This window comes from Salarias fasciatus, chromosome 1, assembly GCF_902148845.1.
Source record: "Salarias fasciatus chromosome 1, fSalaFa1.1, whole genome shotgun sequence".
Classification (NCBI taxonomy): Eukaryota; Metazoa; Chordata; class Actinopteri; order Blenniiformes; family Blenniidae; genus Salarias; species Salarias fasciatus.
The window spans coordinates 21329240-21346246 of NC_043745.1; the positions used below are offsets into that span (position 1 = coordinate 21329240).

General features: G+C 41.6%; 1 protein-coding gene across 7 annotated transcripts in view; it reads left to right on the forward strand.

Annotated features, from left to right (window-relative positions):
• The window catches only part of tcf12 (transcription factor 12), a 78446-nt gene extending 62929 nt beyond the window's left edge, over window positions 1–15517 (forward strand). For 2 of the 7 annotated variants that reach the window (XM_030098106.1, XM_030098501.1), the window contains 9 exons: window positions 295–439; window positions 5070–5143; window positions 7314–7385; window positions 7904–8095; window positions 10898–11003; window positions 11120–11282; window positions 12107–12339; window positions 12710–12868; window positions 13197–15517. In XM_030098106.1, the coding sequence (XP_029953966.1) occupies window positions 295–439; window positions 5070–5143; window positions 7314–7385; window positions 7904–8095; window positions 10898–11003; window positions 11120–11282; window positions 12107–12339; window positions 12710–12852 (1128 nt within the window). In that variant the 3' untranslated portion in view covers window positions 12853–12868; window positions 13197–15517. The remainder of the gene's footprint in view (window positions 1–294; window positions 440–5069; window positions 5144–7313; window positions 7386–7903; window positions 8096–10897; window positions 11004–11119; window positions 11283–12106; window positions 12340–12709; window positions 12869–13196) is intronic. The other 5 variants (XM_030098354.1, XM_030098583.1, XM_030098270.1 and 2 more) reach the window with 4 other exon arrangements.
• Window positions 15518–17007: the final 1490 nt, after the last annotated feature.

Genomic DNA, 17007 nt, shown 5'->3' on the forward strand with positions numbered 1-17007 from the left:
GACAACGTGCAGCATGAGTAACACATGAAACTGAGTATTAAGTGTTCGTTTGGCTCAGGCTGTGCTGTGAGCACAGATGACTATTAACAGCTCATATGTATGCACCGAGCATGTTTATGGCATTCCTGGCAGTAAAAATCTTTATAATTGATGACATAGTTCTGGCTTGGAAATGGTAACAGCTGTAAAAAAAAAAAATCAAATGAGAAGAAATGTGCAATTTATATTGTATTTTTATGCTCCTGCTGCGGATGAATCTCATTTTTCACTCTCATTTCCTCATTGCTTCCACAGATTTATTCCCCTGACCACACGAGCAGTAGTTTTCCCTCCAATCCGTCGACACCTGTTGGTTCCCCGTCGCCTCTGACAGCCACAGCAGGTGCTGGCTCAGCAGGCACCGTGGTGACTGCTGCCGGCACCCCGTCTGGAAGGCCAGGTAGAGCACCAGTGTTTGGATTTTCATTTCATCTTATACACTAGATATAACCCGATGTGAAGTGACAATACGCTTGTCCAAAACAGCCCAGTATTATTTTTTAAGTTGCTATTGGTACATTGAATTGTGTAGGACTTTGGTTTTTCGCCTGGAATTAGTCTAATTTAACATGTTGGCCAACTTTTGGTCGTGCAACTGCAAGGGCAAGCGTGAAAAGGCAAGTCGGATGCTTCTCCAACCGTTCTCCTTCTTATGATTCACGCAGGCGGGGCCCAGCAATATAAAAGACTCACTGGCGTGAGATATAAATTGGAGGGTGTGGCGATTAATGAATTCACTTACATGTCATTGTTCTCGTCTCTCAGAAACAGCTGTGTCAATCGCATCGACGCATGATCACAATAGCTCAGTAGCTAAAGGAGATATCTCCACCATATCAGCTCACATTTTGTGGACCTAGAATCCAAGAAAAGGAGGTGATGGCAATCATGATTTATATGCTGCTGTAATCTTTCATATTAAAAAAAGCGCAGCGCTGATTTATGGCAGTCTGATCTGCGTTGCAGCAGCAGCCTCGTGACTTTTGCATGTAATTTCATAAAGATAATCAAAGAAGACTGAGCTGCACTTTGATGCTCACATCAAATGATTCACATCATACAGTCCTGATTTTCATTCACAATAGTGCAGATTTAATTGACAACCTGAAACACCAGGCAGTCTATAGCAGTTGTCCTCTCTAATAGAACCTGCAACATGTTGACTTCTGTTAAAAGTTAATAGTTGAGAATTTCTCAAACTTCTTTGAATCTGCTTTTGGCTGTCATTGCACCAAGACAGACAGCTCTGTGGCTTTAATTATTTTAGCTACTTTTGCTCTGTGTTGCATTAGTTGGATTAATTATAGCCTAAGCAGAGCAAATTGTGGAATGTTTCCCTAATTCTTAATTTAATACCCCTTTTAGCTTTAGAGTAGCTCTAATCGCGCCGTACTCATTCTGTGAGCCGGGGCAGTTAATGCCATTTTTACACGAATCCTTCCTAAAACAAAGCTTACTTTAGTCTGGGATAAGACTGCACATCCTTGGAGTTGCCAGTTTTGATGAGGATTTCAGATGGCCAGCAAAAAAAAACAAAAACTAGAATTAATTTGCAAGTGAACATGTTTAACTTTAATCTCCAGCAAAAGGGGGACATGTCAAAGATTTATCTTCTGTTTGTTCCCTGTCTTCCCTCCAAGAGCAACCAACCTAATCAGGTTTGTGTTCCATCCATCTTCTGTGCCAGTTTATCTAAATCAGTTTCACTGGAGCCAGCGGCCCCTGGCTTTGGGTAATGGCGGTCTACACCCCGCACAGGCCGCCGGTCCATCGCAGGACAAGCACAAAGAATCGTACATACATCACACCTGCAGACACATTCGAGTTCCACTGCCTGAGAGAACAACAGAGTACCCCAAGGATGTTTTTGCTGTAGGGCAAAAGTGCTCACTCCTGTGAAATTTGTGTTTCAAGGTCATAAACAACAAACAACACAACTGCTGTTTTAAAATTGATAACTGTTTGGTATCTACAACACATCATGGGCGTCATTTTCAGGGCTTAAGAAATGCTCCGCATTGACTCCCACTGACATCATGCACTAGTTTTGGATGTCATCTCCTTCAGAGGGCTTTTGTTCATGCTCATAAATTTAGATGTTGCTCACAAATGCTTTCAGAATTAAACAAGCCATGGGACACTATTGTATAAAAAAGTGTCATGTGGGTAACATTTAAAAATCCTACATAAGAAGTGTTCAAAGTAGACTTTGAGTTTCAATAATTGGGTAAAACCATCTTTTTGTAGTTGTTCTCACCTTACCTTGTAATAAGTTGCATTTGTATTGTTGAGACGTTGGTTGTTGTGGAGGCGCAGAGTTTTGAAATTGTGGATATATGGAATAACAGGAAACAGGAATGTGGTTATAAACAGTACGTCCAGGCAGACATCCGAAGGTTTGTAGGTTGCTGTTTTTTTTAAAGTGCAGAGAAAAGACACGTATATAGGTGAACATGAACCGTCAGGCGTGTTGACAGAGCCGAAAGAGTAATGGAAAGAGAGAGAGGGAGGACAGTAAGGGAAAGCCCGGTGTGTTGTTTTAGCAGGCAGTTGTGTCATGTGTGGTAATGGAGTGGCGACAGCTGTCTCTACGTATGCCCCCCTCATGCTCAGCTGTTGCCCTGCCCCATGGACAGCTGTTCCTCCAACACACACACACACACACACACACACACACACACACACACACACACACACACACACACACACACACACAATACGCACAGACGAGGCAGCAAAAGGGTCTGTTTATTTGCCAAAGGGTGAAGGAAGGTGGCTTTGACTCAGCTGATGAGGACAACAATGACAACTCTCTCGACCTATTTACAGTGTGGCGTGCCGCACCTGGCTGCACTGTGCTGGCATTCGCCATCACTCAGATATGGGGGAGAAATCATAAAATGGCAGATATTCATAGCAGGGAATGAACTGAAAAAAAAAACACACAAGAAATTGTACCTCAGTTTAGTGTTAATATTTGTCGATTTTGATCATATTATGAAGAGAAATACATCCGCATTATTGTTCTGAGGTTAAAAAAAGAGTGATTCTTTAAATGTGTTCTAAAATTTGACCCGCTGTTGATGTTAGTCTCAAAGTCCATTCATCATTAGGATTACTCCCCTCCACAGCACATTACTCAAGAACGGTTGGTTCAATTAGCCCTCTCTGGAGCACGTGAGCAACTGAAGCCTCGGGCTAATTTTTCATAGCCGCCAGCCAGCAGAGGCTCATGTGAAGTTCCTGTCTCAATCACCTGAGAGAAGGCTGCTGTCGAACAGAGACGTTTTCATTTCCTCTCTCCCAAAGTCACTTTTAATAGTCTGCTAATTAAAATCTGCTTTTTATCCAAAGCTGTGTGTGTGTTAAACATTAGAACTAAGTGCGGAGCGCCACAGACGTTCACTCAGACACTTCATTGGATTGAACTAAAGGTACATTTTCGAGTATTTGTGAAAAATGTACTTAACTGCTTTCCTCGGAAGCCTTCGTGCTACGTTCATTAATTTATCGTCGTTTATTCTGTTTTCTTCAAAGCGCCCGCTGGACAATTGATAGTAAAACTTTACATCATTCATAAAACTGCTTCACACACTGTAGTTCTCAAAATACCATTTTAAATTAGGGGAGAAAATCAGAGAAAATCCTCTCAGCACTATTTCACGAAATAATTTTCCTAATTTTTCCTGCATTATCCACTGCAGTGGTTTTCTGAGTATTAGAGAATAACACCCATAGTAGCAATTTGGAATCAGACTCAGATTTCTCTGTGAAACACAGCCTGTAGATTCCATTCACAGGGATGTAGGCTGGGTTTGGCACCCGTCCACCGTAAAAGACGAGCGGAGCTCAGGGAGCCCTGAGCTGGAACCACCACGGACACCTTATCCTGTAAATAACCTGCGCTGGTTCATTTTCATCAGAGTCCATCAAGGTGATTTGATTGTCGTGCGGTGCATTGCCTCCTGTTGCACATGGCAGGCAGGTTACTTGGGTTATTGTACTTCGGAAAATAAAAGGAAGAAATGCACTGCAGCTGGAAAATGTGATCAGCAGATGTAGATTCCTTTTCTCTAATTCACACCAGATCAAATCAGCTTGATTTGATTTGCTTTCCTGTACTGGCCTGTAGATCTTTTTTTTTTTTTTTTTTTTTTTTTTTGGCTCAAATGAAAGCACACTTCTTCCAGCCAATAGTGGATTGTAACCTTGAGGATCTTCAGTTTCTCTAAATTTAGGTCACGGGATTAAAGTGCATAGTTTTTCATTGCAAGTAAAAAAAAAAAAAAAAAAAAAAAAAAAAAAGCGGGGATTTGGCTGAATTAGATTTAGCTTTTACAGGAAAAATAGGCATGAATGAAACATGTGCACTCAGATGTTTCCAGATGTGAATCCTGACAAACTGACCTCCTGCCAAAAAGGTGTTTGACTGAAAAAAAAAAAAAGAATAAATGAATGTAAAAGAGACAATGTGTCAGCTGTGCAGTCAAATGTTCTTGTAAGAGTGAGGTTGATTGAGCCCCGATAACTGCTTTATTTCCTTCATCAGAAGAAACTGATCATGACCACATGGCAAGACGCCGTCCAGCCACACTCCTCGCCATACAGATGTGCTTTTACACGTCCAAATTTCTCTGGAAATTAAATGTGGTGAAAACCGAAGTTCAGACTCAGTTTAATCTGTATTTTTGCGGTTGTGTGTCCCCTCACAGCCGTGCTCATTGTTGTGCAGACTCAGTGTACGTTTCATGGTGGAAGTGGGTGTTAGTCAAACCCTCCGCTGGCTCGTGTGTCAGGATGCAGTCCAGCCGTCAGGAAATGATGCAGTTGAACCCTAAAAGATAAAAATATCTCCTATAGAACAACATGGAGCCAGAAAATCAGGATGTCAGTGTGTTATGACTGCGTGTTATTGTGTGTGTCAGTCCGCCTTTGTGTCCTGTGCTCAGCAAGACGAAGCTATCGGACTTGCTGATACGAAACTGAATCCAAGGATCACCAACGCTGACTTTCATGTTCTTTCTCATCAGGCACCAACCAGTGGGCCCGCTCCGGTGGACAGACTCCCTCCTCACCGAATTATGAGAACTCCCTTCACTCACTGGTAAGCTCCATGCGCACCTCGTCCTCCAGCGAGCGCGGGATGTGATGGATGCTCACTTCAGATAAGCTGCCCATGAAGGACTGAGCTAGCGTTACACGGAGATTCCTGTCCGACAAATGTTTTGCTGAGGAAGGCGGGGGTCGAGGGATAACCAAACTGAACAATACCTGTCCCTCGGGGTTCGCCATCTGTCCCCTCCTCTCCGGGCCGGGACAAGAATGACAGTTGGGGGATGGGTTTAGTCAGGGAGGGGGGCTGGTGTGGGGGTGGCAGCTGTTTGCTAAACCACTTCACCAGAATTCCTTTGCTGCTATGTGGCCAGAGCGAAGGATCGGATTTCACCGATCTCACTACCTGCTGCACACGTCGTCTGTTTACATCAGGTCAGCTGTTCAGTTCACAAATAAAGATGCAAACCATTAGACGTGGATATTGTTCTTGTTAACTACTAAAAAACACATGGAGAATATGGTCAAAGCAAAGCTCCAACGGTTCGTTTTTAAAAGTGTTCTTTAGATTATTTTCTAATGGACTTTGTGGTCAGTCAGAGCGACTGTCCCATGTTTGTTCCAGTAAAACGTTACTTGTGTCGCTGTCAATTGAAGGTTGATAAAATGTCTTGGAAACGCTTTTGTCAACCGTAACTTTTCTCTTTCTCTTTGTTTTTGATGCCTGAAGAAGTAGTTTGTAAAAAGACCTTTTATATTTGATCAGATGAGCAGTGATTGTTCCGTCTCTCATTCAGATCATTTACCATTGACTAACTCAACACAGTCATCAGGTATTAGTTGAAATTGTTAAAAGAAAGAAAAAAAGAAGGCTGCCATGACTTTGCTCACAATCTTATCAGCTTCAATCATTCAGTCGGCCACTTGTATGCAAAGAGGACATTAAGCACGTAAATGTTTCCTCCCACTCTGCCTCCAGCTTTGTTCGTGTCCTCATGGCCGCTAAAGATAAGTGAGACTCCAGGAGAATAGTACCAGATAACCTGAATATCTTGTAAAGCAAAGTGAAAAGAAAACGCACACCGTGTGTTTTGCAGTTTCACATCATGCAAATGCATTTTGTGACATTTTTATATTTCTGCTCCGTGTATTTTGATGTTCAGAGTACATACACAGGTTTAGATTTTTCAGCAACAAAAATAATAATAATCATAATTTAAAACACATTAAGCGTAGGATTGATGTGTCCAGATAAATTTCTTTTTTCACAACAGATTCACATTAAAGAAATGGTTAGCCGACAGGTGTGAAATATTAAATCCCACTTTTCTACGTTGGGCAGTGGTCTCATGTTATCATGTGGGAAAGTAATTATATGGTGTGCAGAAATATAATATCAGTGTGAAAACCTGCTGCCTTAAAGAGAATGAGCACTTTACTCGGGTGAAAGTAGCTCCAGCGCAGAATGAGCTTTAAAAACTCTTTGTTCTAGGTTTTGGGAGACAGTTGGGCTGATAAGTGGTTAAATATTCCATTACAGGTTTTGATACGACTGGTAGAGATGAAGCAACACTTGCACAAGATAAGTTTGACAGTGAGTTGAAATACAGAGCATTGCTTTCAGGGTTATTAAAAACATTGGAAAGTCCCTTAAGTTCTAGGAAACAGTGATGAAGCTCGTTGAGGATCAGATTACTATTGAAATGATTAATCCTGTTAGCGGCCTGGTCCACCACCAGTATGTTCTATTAGTTTTAGACAAAAATAAAAAAAAACCTTTGATCCTCTAAAAAGCGTTCTTTTAAGTGTCTGTTTGCCTCGTAATGCTTAGATGTACGGGAAAGCACAGCTGGATAAAATGATTCTAAAAAGACAAAGTAATGGCGCACAGCTTTTACTAACTATAACCTTTATTCCAGCTCAGAAAAGACCAAACACAGAGCCGGGAAGTGTTGGGTGATGAAAAGTTTTGTGCACTGTGGTAAATGTGATGTGTAAGATGTGTGTGATGCTGTTGAGGTTATTAAATGTGCAAAAAGCAAAACATTTTCATGCTTTGAAAGTGAATGGTCAGCAGCTGTGCGCTCGCTTCCAAATCCCCTCCTCCTCGTCTCTGTGCCCTCATGGAAACAATCTTTATCCATAGTACTGTGTGTTTGTAGTATTTATAGATGCTGATCTTTTTTTCATAATTCTCTCTTATTCTTATTTGACTTTGCCAGAAAAACAGAGTTCATCAGCAGTTACATGAGCATCTCCAGGATGCCATGTCTTTCTTAAAGGATGTCTGCGAGGTACTTCTCGGTAGAGCCTTCTCTCATTCCGTCTCATACATCTCTGCATCCCTCGTTTTTGTTTTCTCACACATGGTCTGACTTTCAGTCTGCGTTCTTCGTAGTTAAATGCAGTTTCATGTTTACTGCCTTTGTTGACTTATTGTCACATTATGTTTTCATGTTGTTTCAGCCTTTCCAGCTTGCAGTAATCAGCTTAGATGCAGATATTATTTCCTCAATGAATTGTTAAGTGGCTGCAGCGCCTCTGTCCATTATTTGGTCTAAAAACAAATGAGGACATGTGTTGAATTTTACAGCTCAAGCTGAAATGGCTCATTTGATCTTACTTTTGAATTGCCTTCTTTATCTTATGTTTCATTTTTTTTTTCTTTTCCAAAGTCCACACCATACAATCAGCGTTTTCAATGTTTTATTTTTTTTTTTTTCCTAATGTGCTTATACTAAGCTGCTCTGTCCTTTTTCTCTCTTCTCCCTCTCCCTCACCCTTCGTTCCTCAATCCCTGTGGTCCTCTCAGTCCCGAATGGAGGATCGTCTGGACAGATTGGATGACGCCATCCTCGTCCTGAGGAACCATGCAGTGGGCTCCACCGCCAGTCTGCCCAGCGACATCCACAGCCTGCTGGGACAGGCACAGAACGGGCCAATAGCAGCCATCGGACCAAACTTTCCCGCCTCTGCATTGGTTCCCAATCGGACCGCAGCGATGGTACGATAACTTCTCAAAAAGTCTGTAGCTCTTGGGTTAAATGTGGCGGAAAGTATTTTTCTTAAGTGAATCCTTCTTTGGTGTTTTTCGATCTTCGCCACACAAGATTCCTCAGCCACCTGCTCGGAGCGGGTGCGCTGCCATGTGTTTTAAAAAAAAAACTCGGCGTTTTCCACATAAGAAGTCCTGAATTTATACAGACATATTTTCCATAAGTGTAATGGCTGGCCTGATGCTCGGCCTCCTCTCCCGGGCCGCTGTATACACAGGGGCCAAGGAGAAATGAGAAAAACAGACGCAATGAAGCGAAGTTGAGCTTTGGTGTAGGAAGAGTTTTTGTGTTTTGTTGCTTTTCGAGTTAAAGCGGGGAGCCTCTTGAGGAGGACGGGAATGCAGGTTTGGGTATAAATCACGGCGCGTTCACCCATCCTCCATCCGAGGCATTTCATTTTCAAGAGCCAGGAGATTTGAACACATCTGCAGTGGAAATTAAAATGGGGCGGCTCGTCCATCTGTAATCCAGAGGTGTTTGGAAATAATTTAGGTCACACACAGTATGAAAACACAAACATGAAAAGAGGGGGGGAAATCAATCAGTTTTAATGTGTGCAGAAGTTTGGATTAAATTTGTTGATGAAAGATTGAAAACAATAAAAGGAGAAAATAAGCAAAAGGAGATCCCATATATATTCACTGGTATTTTATGATTTCGAGTACTGAAGTCCTCTGATTAAAAACAATGTTGTGACTGTTGTAATTCATTGTTACATTTAAACTCAGAATTGTCTTTGTTTTTAAGTAAAACCATGAAATGCTTTGTTTGTTGTAATGAAAATTCTTTTTCATCACACATTGTTCAACTTAGAAAAAAATCCCCAGAACAACTCCCTAAAGACAGTATTTAAAATCAAATAGATCCGCAAGGATTGTTTTTGTCTCTTGATTTATTTTCTTTAGTGTGATTGTTTTTAAATACATTTGTTGTCATTCCGATTTAATAGTTTAACTCCAGTTTTGTTTGCCAGAAGCACTTCCATGAAGAAAAGTGACAAATTGTGTCAATAGAGGATCTTAAACCGGAGCATAGATGGACAACGAAACCTGCACCCTCCCAGAGAGCCAAGTTATGATCAGACACTTAGAGCCAATAAAATAGTTGGGATTTATGACTGCAGATTTAATATGAGAGTATTTGGTGTTTTCTTTTTTGAAAATGATGAAAAATCAAACATGATTATTCTGTCCTTGGATAAATTGGTCTATTTATAACATGAGAGAAACAAATGTGGATAAAAATTACATGCTGGAATATTCTTTGGCTGAAATTTAAAGCAGTGGTAAAAAATAAATTTGTTTCGGTGCAGGTTTTCTTATTATTATTTCAGAGCTGCTTTCTTCTGCGTGGTTTGTTGCTGTCTTTGCAGCAGACGCCCGAGTTTGTTCACTGTGTCGTCTGTCAATGGCTGTTTTCACCGCATCGCCCGAGCTGGTTTTGTCCCCTAACAAGGATTTTTCTGTGGTTGTCACAGGCGCTCAGTTTGATGTATTTGTTACAGAGAGCTGGGCTGTGGCAGTGATGTTGACCGACTGCGACTGTGAGATAGAACATACTGTGTCTGCGCTAACACAGCGCTTCCTGTGTGGGAAGAGGTCCCCTCAGACGGGGCTCAGCAGCCCCTGCGCGGCGCAGCCACAGGGTTTTTTACTCCAACTGACACCCCGCCCTCTGCCCCCTTCCCCCGCTTTTCAGCACTTCTTTTTAACAACCCAGGAAATCTGAATCGTTGGAAACGTGTGTCTGAACCCTTGGCCTCCACCCAAATAGAGGTCCTCAGCTGTATGGTAATCAGCCTCGGCCCTGAAAATGGCAGCGTTCTTTTCTTGCCAGACCCCTGGTTTCCCTCCTCCTCCCGTAGACAAAGAGTTGTTTGGACACCTGTTGAGAGCGCAGCAAAGATTAGCGTCGCGCCGAGGAAGGGGAGGATCTCGGAGCGGTGAGGTTAACAGAGGCCAACAGTGACTTGGAATCACATTCCAGGAGAAAAGGAGGAGACATAGCCTCCACCCTCGGTGACGATTCCTCCGCCTTCTCCCCGGCCCTCAAAGGGCAAATCAAATAGCTGGAGAACATGTGGAATAGGAGGGACGCTGTGGTGCAACATGGTGGGAGTCGACCATCTTTCTGTTATAAATGTGGACAGAATAACAAGGGAACGGCCAGACTTTAGAGCGGGACATCTTTTGAAGAGAATCTTGTCTCATTTCAGACTCATAAACTAAGACTCTGTGTTCATAGTTGTGGTTGCAGAGAGCTTGACCTGAGGATTTGGGCAAAATGAAGCACAACAACGACAGTAAAATAGGTTATATAGCTGTCTTTAAATAAGGCTTTTTTAAAATAGTGTTATAGAGTTATTTTTTTTTCCTCGTTTTCTGATTTAGACTCTACAATAGCATTGTGGAGCGAATCATCACAGTAGGCCGTCATGTTGAGAATGACAGACTTGAATGATGATTAAACTGTAAACTCATGCTGTTAAATGATTGGACAGATACAAATAGACTAAACCCTGAATATCTGGAACAGTTCACTGGCACATGGAGGGTTCGGGTCCCAACCCACCTTATAATGGGGCCTAATTTAGGGTTTCTTTTTTTTCTTTTTCAAATTGGATTGAGTTTATCTTCCATTTTTGGCTTTTACCAGCTCTCTTTTCTCGCTTCAAAGTGTGCCGTTTTATTTAGCGTCTCTACAGAGCGTCCGCTTCCTTTCTTCACGTGTCCTTCCTGTCTGTGTGGCAGCAGGGTGGAGATGACGCTGCCAGCCTGAACGACAGCCATGGAGGCCTGCCCAGCGTTGGCTCCACATCCAGCACTGAGCTCAACCACCAAGTGGAGACATTCAGAGGTCAGATACTGCGCCGAGTCAGTCCAACCCGTTATCTGGCTGACATTCTGCAGCATGGGTGTGGATGTCTAAAACGCTTTGTTTATTTATTTATTTATTTTGTCTTCCCACAAAAGGTCTCGCTGCGAGCCTGGCTGGTCAGGTGCCTTCCGCCCTGGAGCTGAAGGTGGAGAAACAAGACAAGGACGACATGCACGACAGCCTGACCGGCGACGACAAGTCGGACGACGAGAGCGACAGGAGAGATATGAAGACGCCCAGAGCAGGGCCGCGCACAAGGTGAGAGCGTTCTCACCGGGGGTGATACGTAGTTATTACATTCAGGCACGTCGAAGCAGTTAAACATCTAAAATATGCAGGACACTGCTGGCCCAGGTGTAAATCTCTGTGGCACTTATAAATCATTATTGTTTTTATCTTGTATTTAACATCTGTTTATGTTCTACCACACAGAGAATCTCACTCTCTGTTTGCAGTTACCATTAAGAACGTGTGCCGAAGGGTGCAGAACTCATGTAACTTGAGATGCTTCGTGATTCTACAAACTTTAGTCCAAACGGAAACAGTGTTGCACAGAGGATTTCAGTTCAGTCATTCATTGCATTTGCTGCAAACATAGCTGTTTTACATGTCGTTATATTTTGCAGCAGAAGGCATCATTAACGTAAGAATTGCATCTGAAAGTTTTCAGGTTTTAAATTAAATTCCCACAATGCAGTGCCTTGCACTTAAACAGAAGGGGAACATTTGGCGTGGTGGTTATTTATAGATGATGCTGTCATTTTACTGGTTTGGCTCACTTAATATCAAATTGGGCTGAATGTGGTCCCTGAAATAAAACGAGTTTGACAGCTCTAAGTTTATTGAGTTTCAGTCTAATTTTCCATGAAATCTTTAAAAAGAGTTTTTTTGTTCAGTAGTTCAGTGCAAGTAGTAACAGCCACACTCGATTAGTTTAATATTGTTGCATTCCAGTTCACAGTGTCGCTCATCCCTTCAGTTTTAAACATTTAAATGTCATTTATTGTAGGAATCTTCATTAGAAGCCTTATAAATGTGTTAAAAACACGCTTGGCTGACGGAGGATTCTCTCCCCTCACCAGCAGTATCACTGAAGACGAGGACCTGAATCCGGAGCAGAAGGCCGAACGGGAGCGCGAGAGGAGGATGGCCAACAACGCCCGCGAACGCCTGAGGGTGCGAGACATCAATGAGGCCTTCAAGGAGCTGGGCCGCATGTGCCAGCTGCACCTGAAGAGCGAGAAGCCGCAGACGAAGCTGCTCATCCTGCATCAGGCTGTGGCCGTCATCCTGAGCCTGGAGCAGCAAGTCAGAGGTCAGAGTCCTCCCACCGCTGCAGAGATCGGACGGATCAGTGTTTCTTCATTAGAGATCGGTTCCTGTTCTAATCAGTTTTCAGAAGTAATGTTCTTTCAGGTGCTACTTCTGATGTGTCTGGCAATACATTTAGCTTCACGTCTCAAGAGTCTTTTGTAATCATGGAATTTCTTCACCAGCATTCTCTCCACCTTATTGAATGTAGTAAATCAGTCACTTGCAGAAGAACATGAAATGAGCAAATCAGCTAATAATAATGATAATAATAATAGTTTCTGTTATTATGATTGCTGTTATGACCGGCTCAGTCTGTTCATGTTTGATTTAAAATCCAAACGATGAAATCTGGTTTCATTTTTGACCTACAGAGCGAAATCTGAATCCCAAAGCAGCCTGCCTTAAGAGGAGGGAGGAGGAGAAAGTGTCCGGCGGCTCCAGCGATGCTCAGCAAGGCCACACAGGAGTCCACCCCGGCCTGACCGACACATCCAACCCCATGGGCCACCTCTGAGCAGGACACTGAGAAGGTACCCTCCACCTCTAAATGAACAAACAACACTTTTCTCAACTTTTACTCGAGCTGATTATTTGAGCCCATGTCTAGTTTAAAATATATTACATGATTTTTATTAGATCTTGAAATGCTCACTGTCGCAGTGAATGTAATTACCATTCAAAAGCTTGAATTAGGTTTATCTAAGCTAATAAAGTACCTTAATGCGACTGCACAGGAGCCACATGTAGATTTTAAAGCAGAAGGAACATCATTCTGGATCGCTCGAAAGCTGATCTTGGCCTTGTTGTAGTCCACAGCTCACCTGTGATCAGCGTGTTTTCTCGTCTCCTCCTTTCCAGATCGAAGCGATGCAGATCATTTCTGTCCCGTCTGAGTCGGTGACCTTGCTTCCCAGTGACAGACAGGACTCACAGTTTGTGACACCAATTGGAGGAGACAGACCACTTGAAGCGAAACCACGAGTCTAACACAATCCAATCCTGAGATTGAAGAAGAGCCAGACGTCCAGCTCCCTACAACCAGTTTCCATCTGCAAATTTCTCCCCGCCACAAAAATCTTGAGCACATATCACCGTCTGCAAGAAGTGTGTTGCTTCTGAACAATCAGAGACTTTGCAATCTCCTCCAACCGTATGTGGAAATTGCCTTGTGCCTAAACTGAATTGACGAATGCATTGTAACAGCAATTGTTTTTGTTTGTCTGTTTCTTTTTATTTTTTTTCTCCTATTTATTATGTTATTGAGCTATAAATTGTACGTCTAAAGGGAAAGTTATGTAAGTTCAAAGAGAAACATGTAGCTTTTCAGTCCATCTATAGTTTGCCAGTGTCACCAGTGAAAAGAGCAGTGTGCAGGATTCAGTGGCGACGCTGACCTGCAGAGGCCACAACACTGCATGAACACAGCAGCACAGCCAGGCTGGAAGACGTCCTGAAGGTCTCTTTTCAAGCTAACAGAGACGCAGCTGATCTCAGTTTGAGCTGACCGTGCACGAAGGAACCGTTAATCATGAGCATCGTGTTGCATTCCTGCTCATAGACCCTCCATAATTCTACACACTGCACCTTTGAGCACTCCACCCTGGTGAGTCCGAGACGACTGGAAATGATCTGGGCGCTGAGAAGATTGAGATTAATTTATTGGCCAGTTTAGAGTGATATTTATACCCAACTGAAAATTACCATTAGCTGTTAGAAGTGGAAAACTAAAAACCGCCCCTTCTTTTGTTTTGTTTTTGTTTTTTTTAAAGAAAAAGAGGATAAATTATTTATATTTATATTTTATTCATTTTGCCTCTGGCCACATGTGTAACCAAAAAAAAGAAAAGAAAACTACCTATGTTTGTTTGTGTGTAGTTTCGACCTGTTTCCGTGCGTCTTGGCACCGTCAGCTGCGCCGTCTCTGAGAGGTGAAGGACGATTGGCAAACTGTAGCTTCACTGAAAGCTCAGGTTCAGCTGGATTTGTTTTTTTTTGTTTTTTTTTAGAGAGCAGTGAGAACACAGAGAGCAAACTATGTGCAAACCTTAGCATTCCCTGCATATTGTTAGTGTCTTAAACTGAAGGGAGAGGGGACCCGGCTGCCCCTCGCTTCCTTTGCCATATAGTGTTAAACGGAAGACATATTTCTGCAGATCGTATCGACGTCTCGCCCCCTGACAGTTACACCCTGTCGTCGCCAGAAGTGGCTTGTTTTTGTGGTTTTTTTTTTTTTTTTTTTTTTCCTTTGGGTTATATTTTTCTTCATCCAGCTAATCAGAGATCGTTTAATGAAAATGTAGTTTAAACAAAACAAAACGGAAAAAAAAAACAACAAAAAAACAAAAAAAACAAACGACGACCACAGTTTCTTCTGGCCTGATGAACATATCAGTTTTCTTTCTGTTAATATCATTGACTTTAAAGCGCAGTTAACTCAGTAAAGGTTAGTAAAGCTTATTTGTGTTGTAACAAATCCTTCCTTTAGACCTTCAGCATTATGAAGTCCAGGCTATTCTTCAGTGATGTCTCGATCGAAGCCGTGATAAACGCATTACAGCGCCGCCAGACGTGGAAATACTCCTTGAACTACATTGAATATCGTTGAACTGTAGCACGGCAATGAACAAAAGCGGTTTAAAGGATTCTTATTTGATGTTTCAAGACATCGATCATGGCTTTATTTCATTCTTTTTTTTTTTTTACGTCCCTGTCAGCGTGCATGCTTTATGTTTCTCCTCTGATGAAGTCTTGGGTCTTTAAGACTTGCTTTATATTCCATTTATTTCTTTGTATATTGTGTTTCTGTCATTCATAATCTCCACCTTCAACAAAGCTGCCGAGTATTCAGTTCAATAAAGGGGCTTCAATTAAAGTGAAGGATGCCGCCGCAAGAGTTTACATTATAGATATTTGGCAACTTTATTTAGTGAGGAAAAGACAGAGTGACTGAATGTGGCCTTGTTCTTCAATTCAGTATTCATGACCTTGTATTCTTGTCGGCAGACTTTGATTGAAGGTATAATTTACTTCACTTCCAGCTCGCTTACCTTTGTTTTGTTTTTCTTTTGTTTGTTTGTTTGTTTGCTAAATTTCCGGTTCTTCCTTGATTTTCTTTGCTCCTCTGTTTGCCAAGTTAGACCTTGCTGTATTCCCAGATGCTTTCCCTTGTATAATATATGAAAAAAAAAAAGAAAATCAAAAGATAAAAAAAAAAAAACATTTGGCTTATTTTTCACTGTAGTTAGTCTTTTATACAATAATACTGTAAGAATATTTCTTGAATTCTAAATATTACTCTTTCTAGATTTTTGAAAGCAAAAGTTTTGAGTAAAAAGTTTCTTACTTTATTTTACTATATTAGATAGTAAAAAGTACGGTTATTAACCATAACCTGTCCATCATTACAATAAATTTTACAAACATGGCATCTCGAGAACACGGCCGAGCTGCCGCTCGTCCTGCCGTACGTCAAAAAGGCTTCGTACGAGCTCCAGATTACTAAAACTGCGACCTCTTCTTCAGTTCCTCAGTGTCCGTTGTTGATTGATAAGAGATTTGTCCTTGTGTCAAATAAAAAGGTTGATTGTTGATGCACATAAAAAAAAAGACAACAAAACAACGGCAACAACAATTTGAATATTTTCTGTCTTTTTTCAACAGAAAAACACGATGTATATAACATTTATGTTGCAATAAATGTGCCATCTTTTTTTAAACTCAATTGTACGTGCATTTATTTCTCTCACTGGAAAAAAAAAACAAACAAACATCCATTTCTGTTTTCATATTTACATTTCGCCTCTGCATAAGGTTTTATGTTTTTGAAGGGAGAGGAAAATGCACAGAAAGATTCAAATAGTAAAAGAAAGAGCTCAGAAACAAGGATTTTTAACACCGACTAAATAACACCTTTTTTTTACTTTGTTGAGTTTTTTTTTTTTTTGGTTTTTTTTTGGCTTTGTTTTGTGAGAACTTTCTACAGTGGATTTAGGCCAAATGAGTGTTTTATAGTATGTAACTCTTTTTGAAAAGTCATACCAGTGGACCATTGTAGTCTGTATGAAAAGTACTATGAATATATGTTTCTATTTTTAATAAAGTGTCATAGCGGGGCACCGTACATGTTCTGTCGTCCTACTTTTTTTAATCGTTGGGATTTTTCACAGCGTGAAGTGAAAGAGCTGGAGTCTGCGGAGCATCTGCTCGCTCTCCTCTCCTGCTGGTCACTAAATTGTAAGAGGAGTTATGGCGTTTGACCTGTGGTGGATCGGAAACGGCGATGCAGCCTGCCGTCACTCACAGTCAGCTAAGGATGGGTTGGATTGCATGACACTGGATTGCTTAAATGCAGCAAGAGGTCATAAGCATACAGCAGCATCGGCAGCGTTGCTGTTAGAATGAGTAAAGGTGTCGTGGTTTGATGTCCCTATCTCATTCCTATTGATAATGAAAAGTATTGGAAATACTAAAACTAAATTTCTTGAGGATTGTGATGCAGATGAAAACCCATATTTGGTTTGCATTAAGGTTTGCCAAAACAAACAAAGATCGAATATGATTATGAAGATATTTAGTACAAAGGAGGAGAAAAACGTTTGTGTTGCTCAGTGAGGTGTTGGCATGTGAAAGGTCGAACCCGAGAACTGAAACACCATCTGAAACTGACACT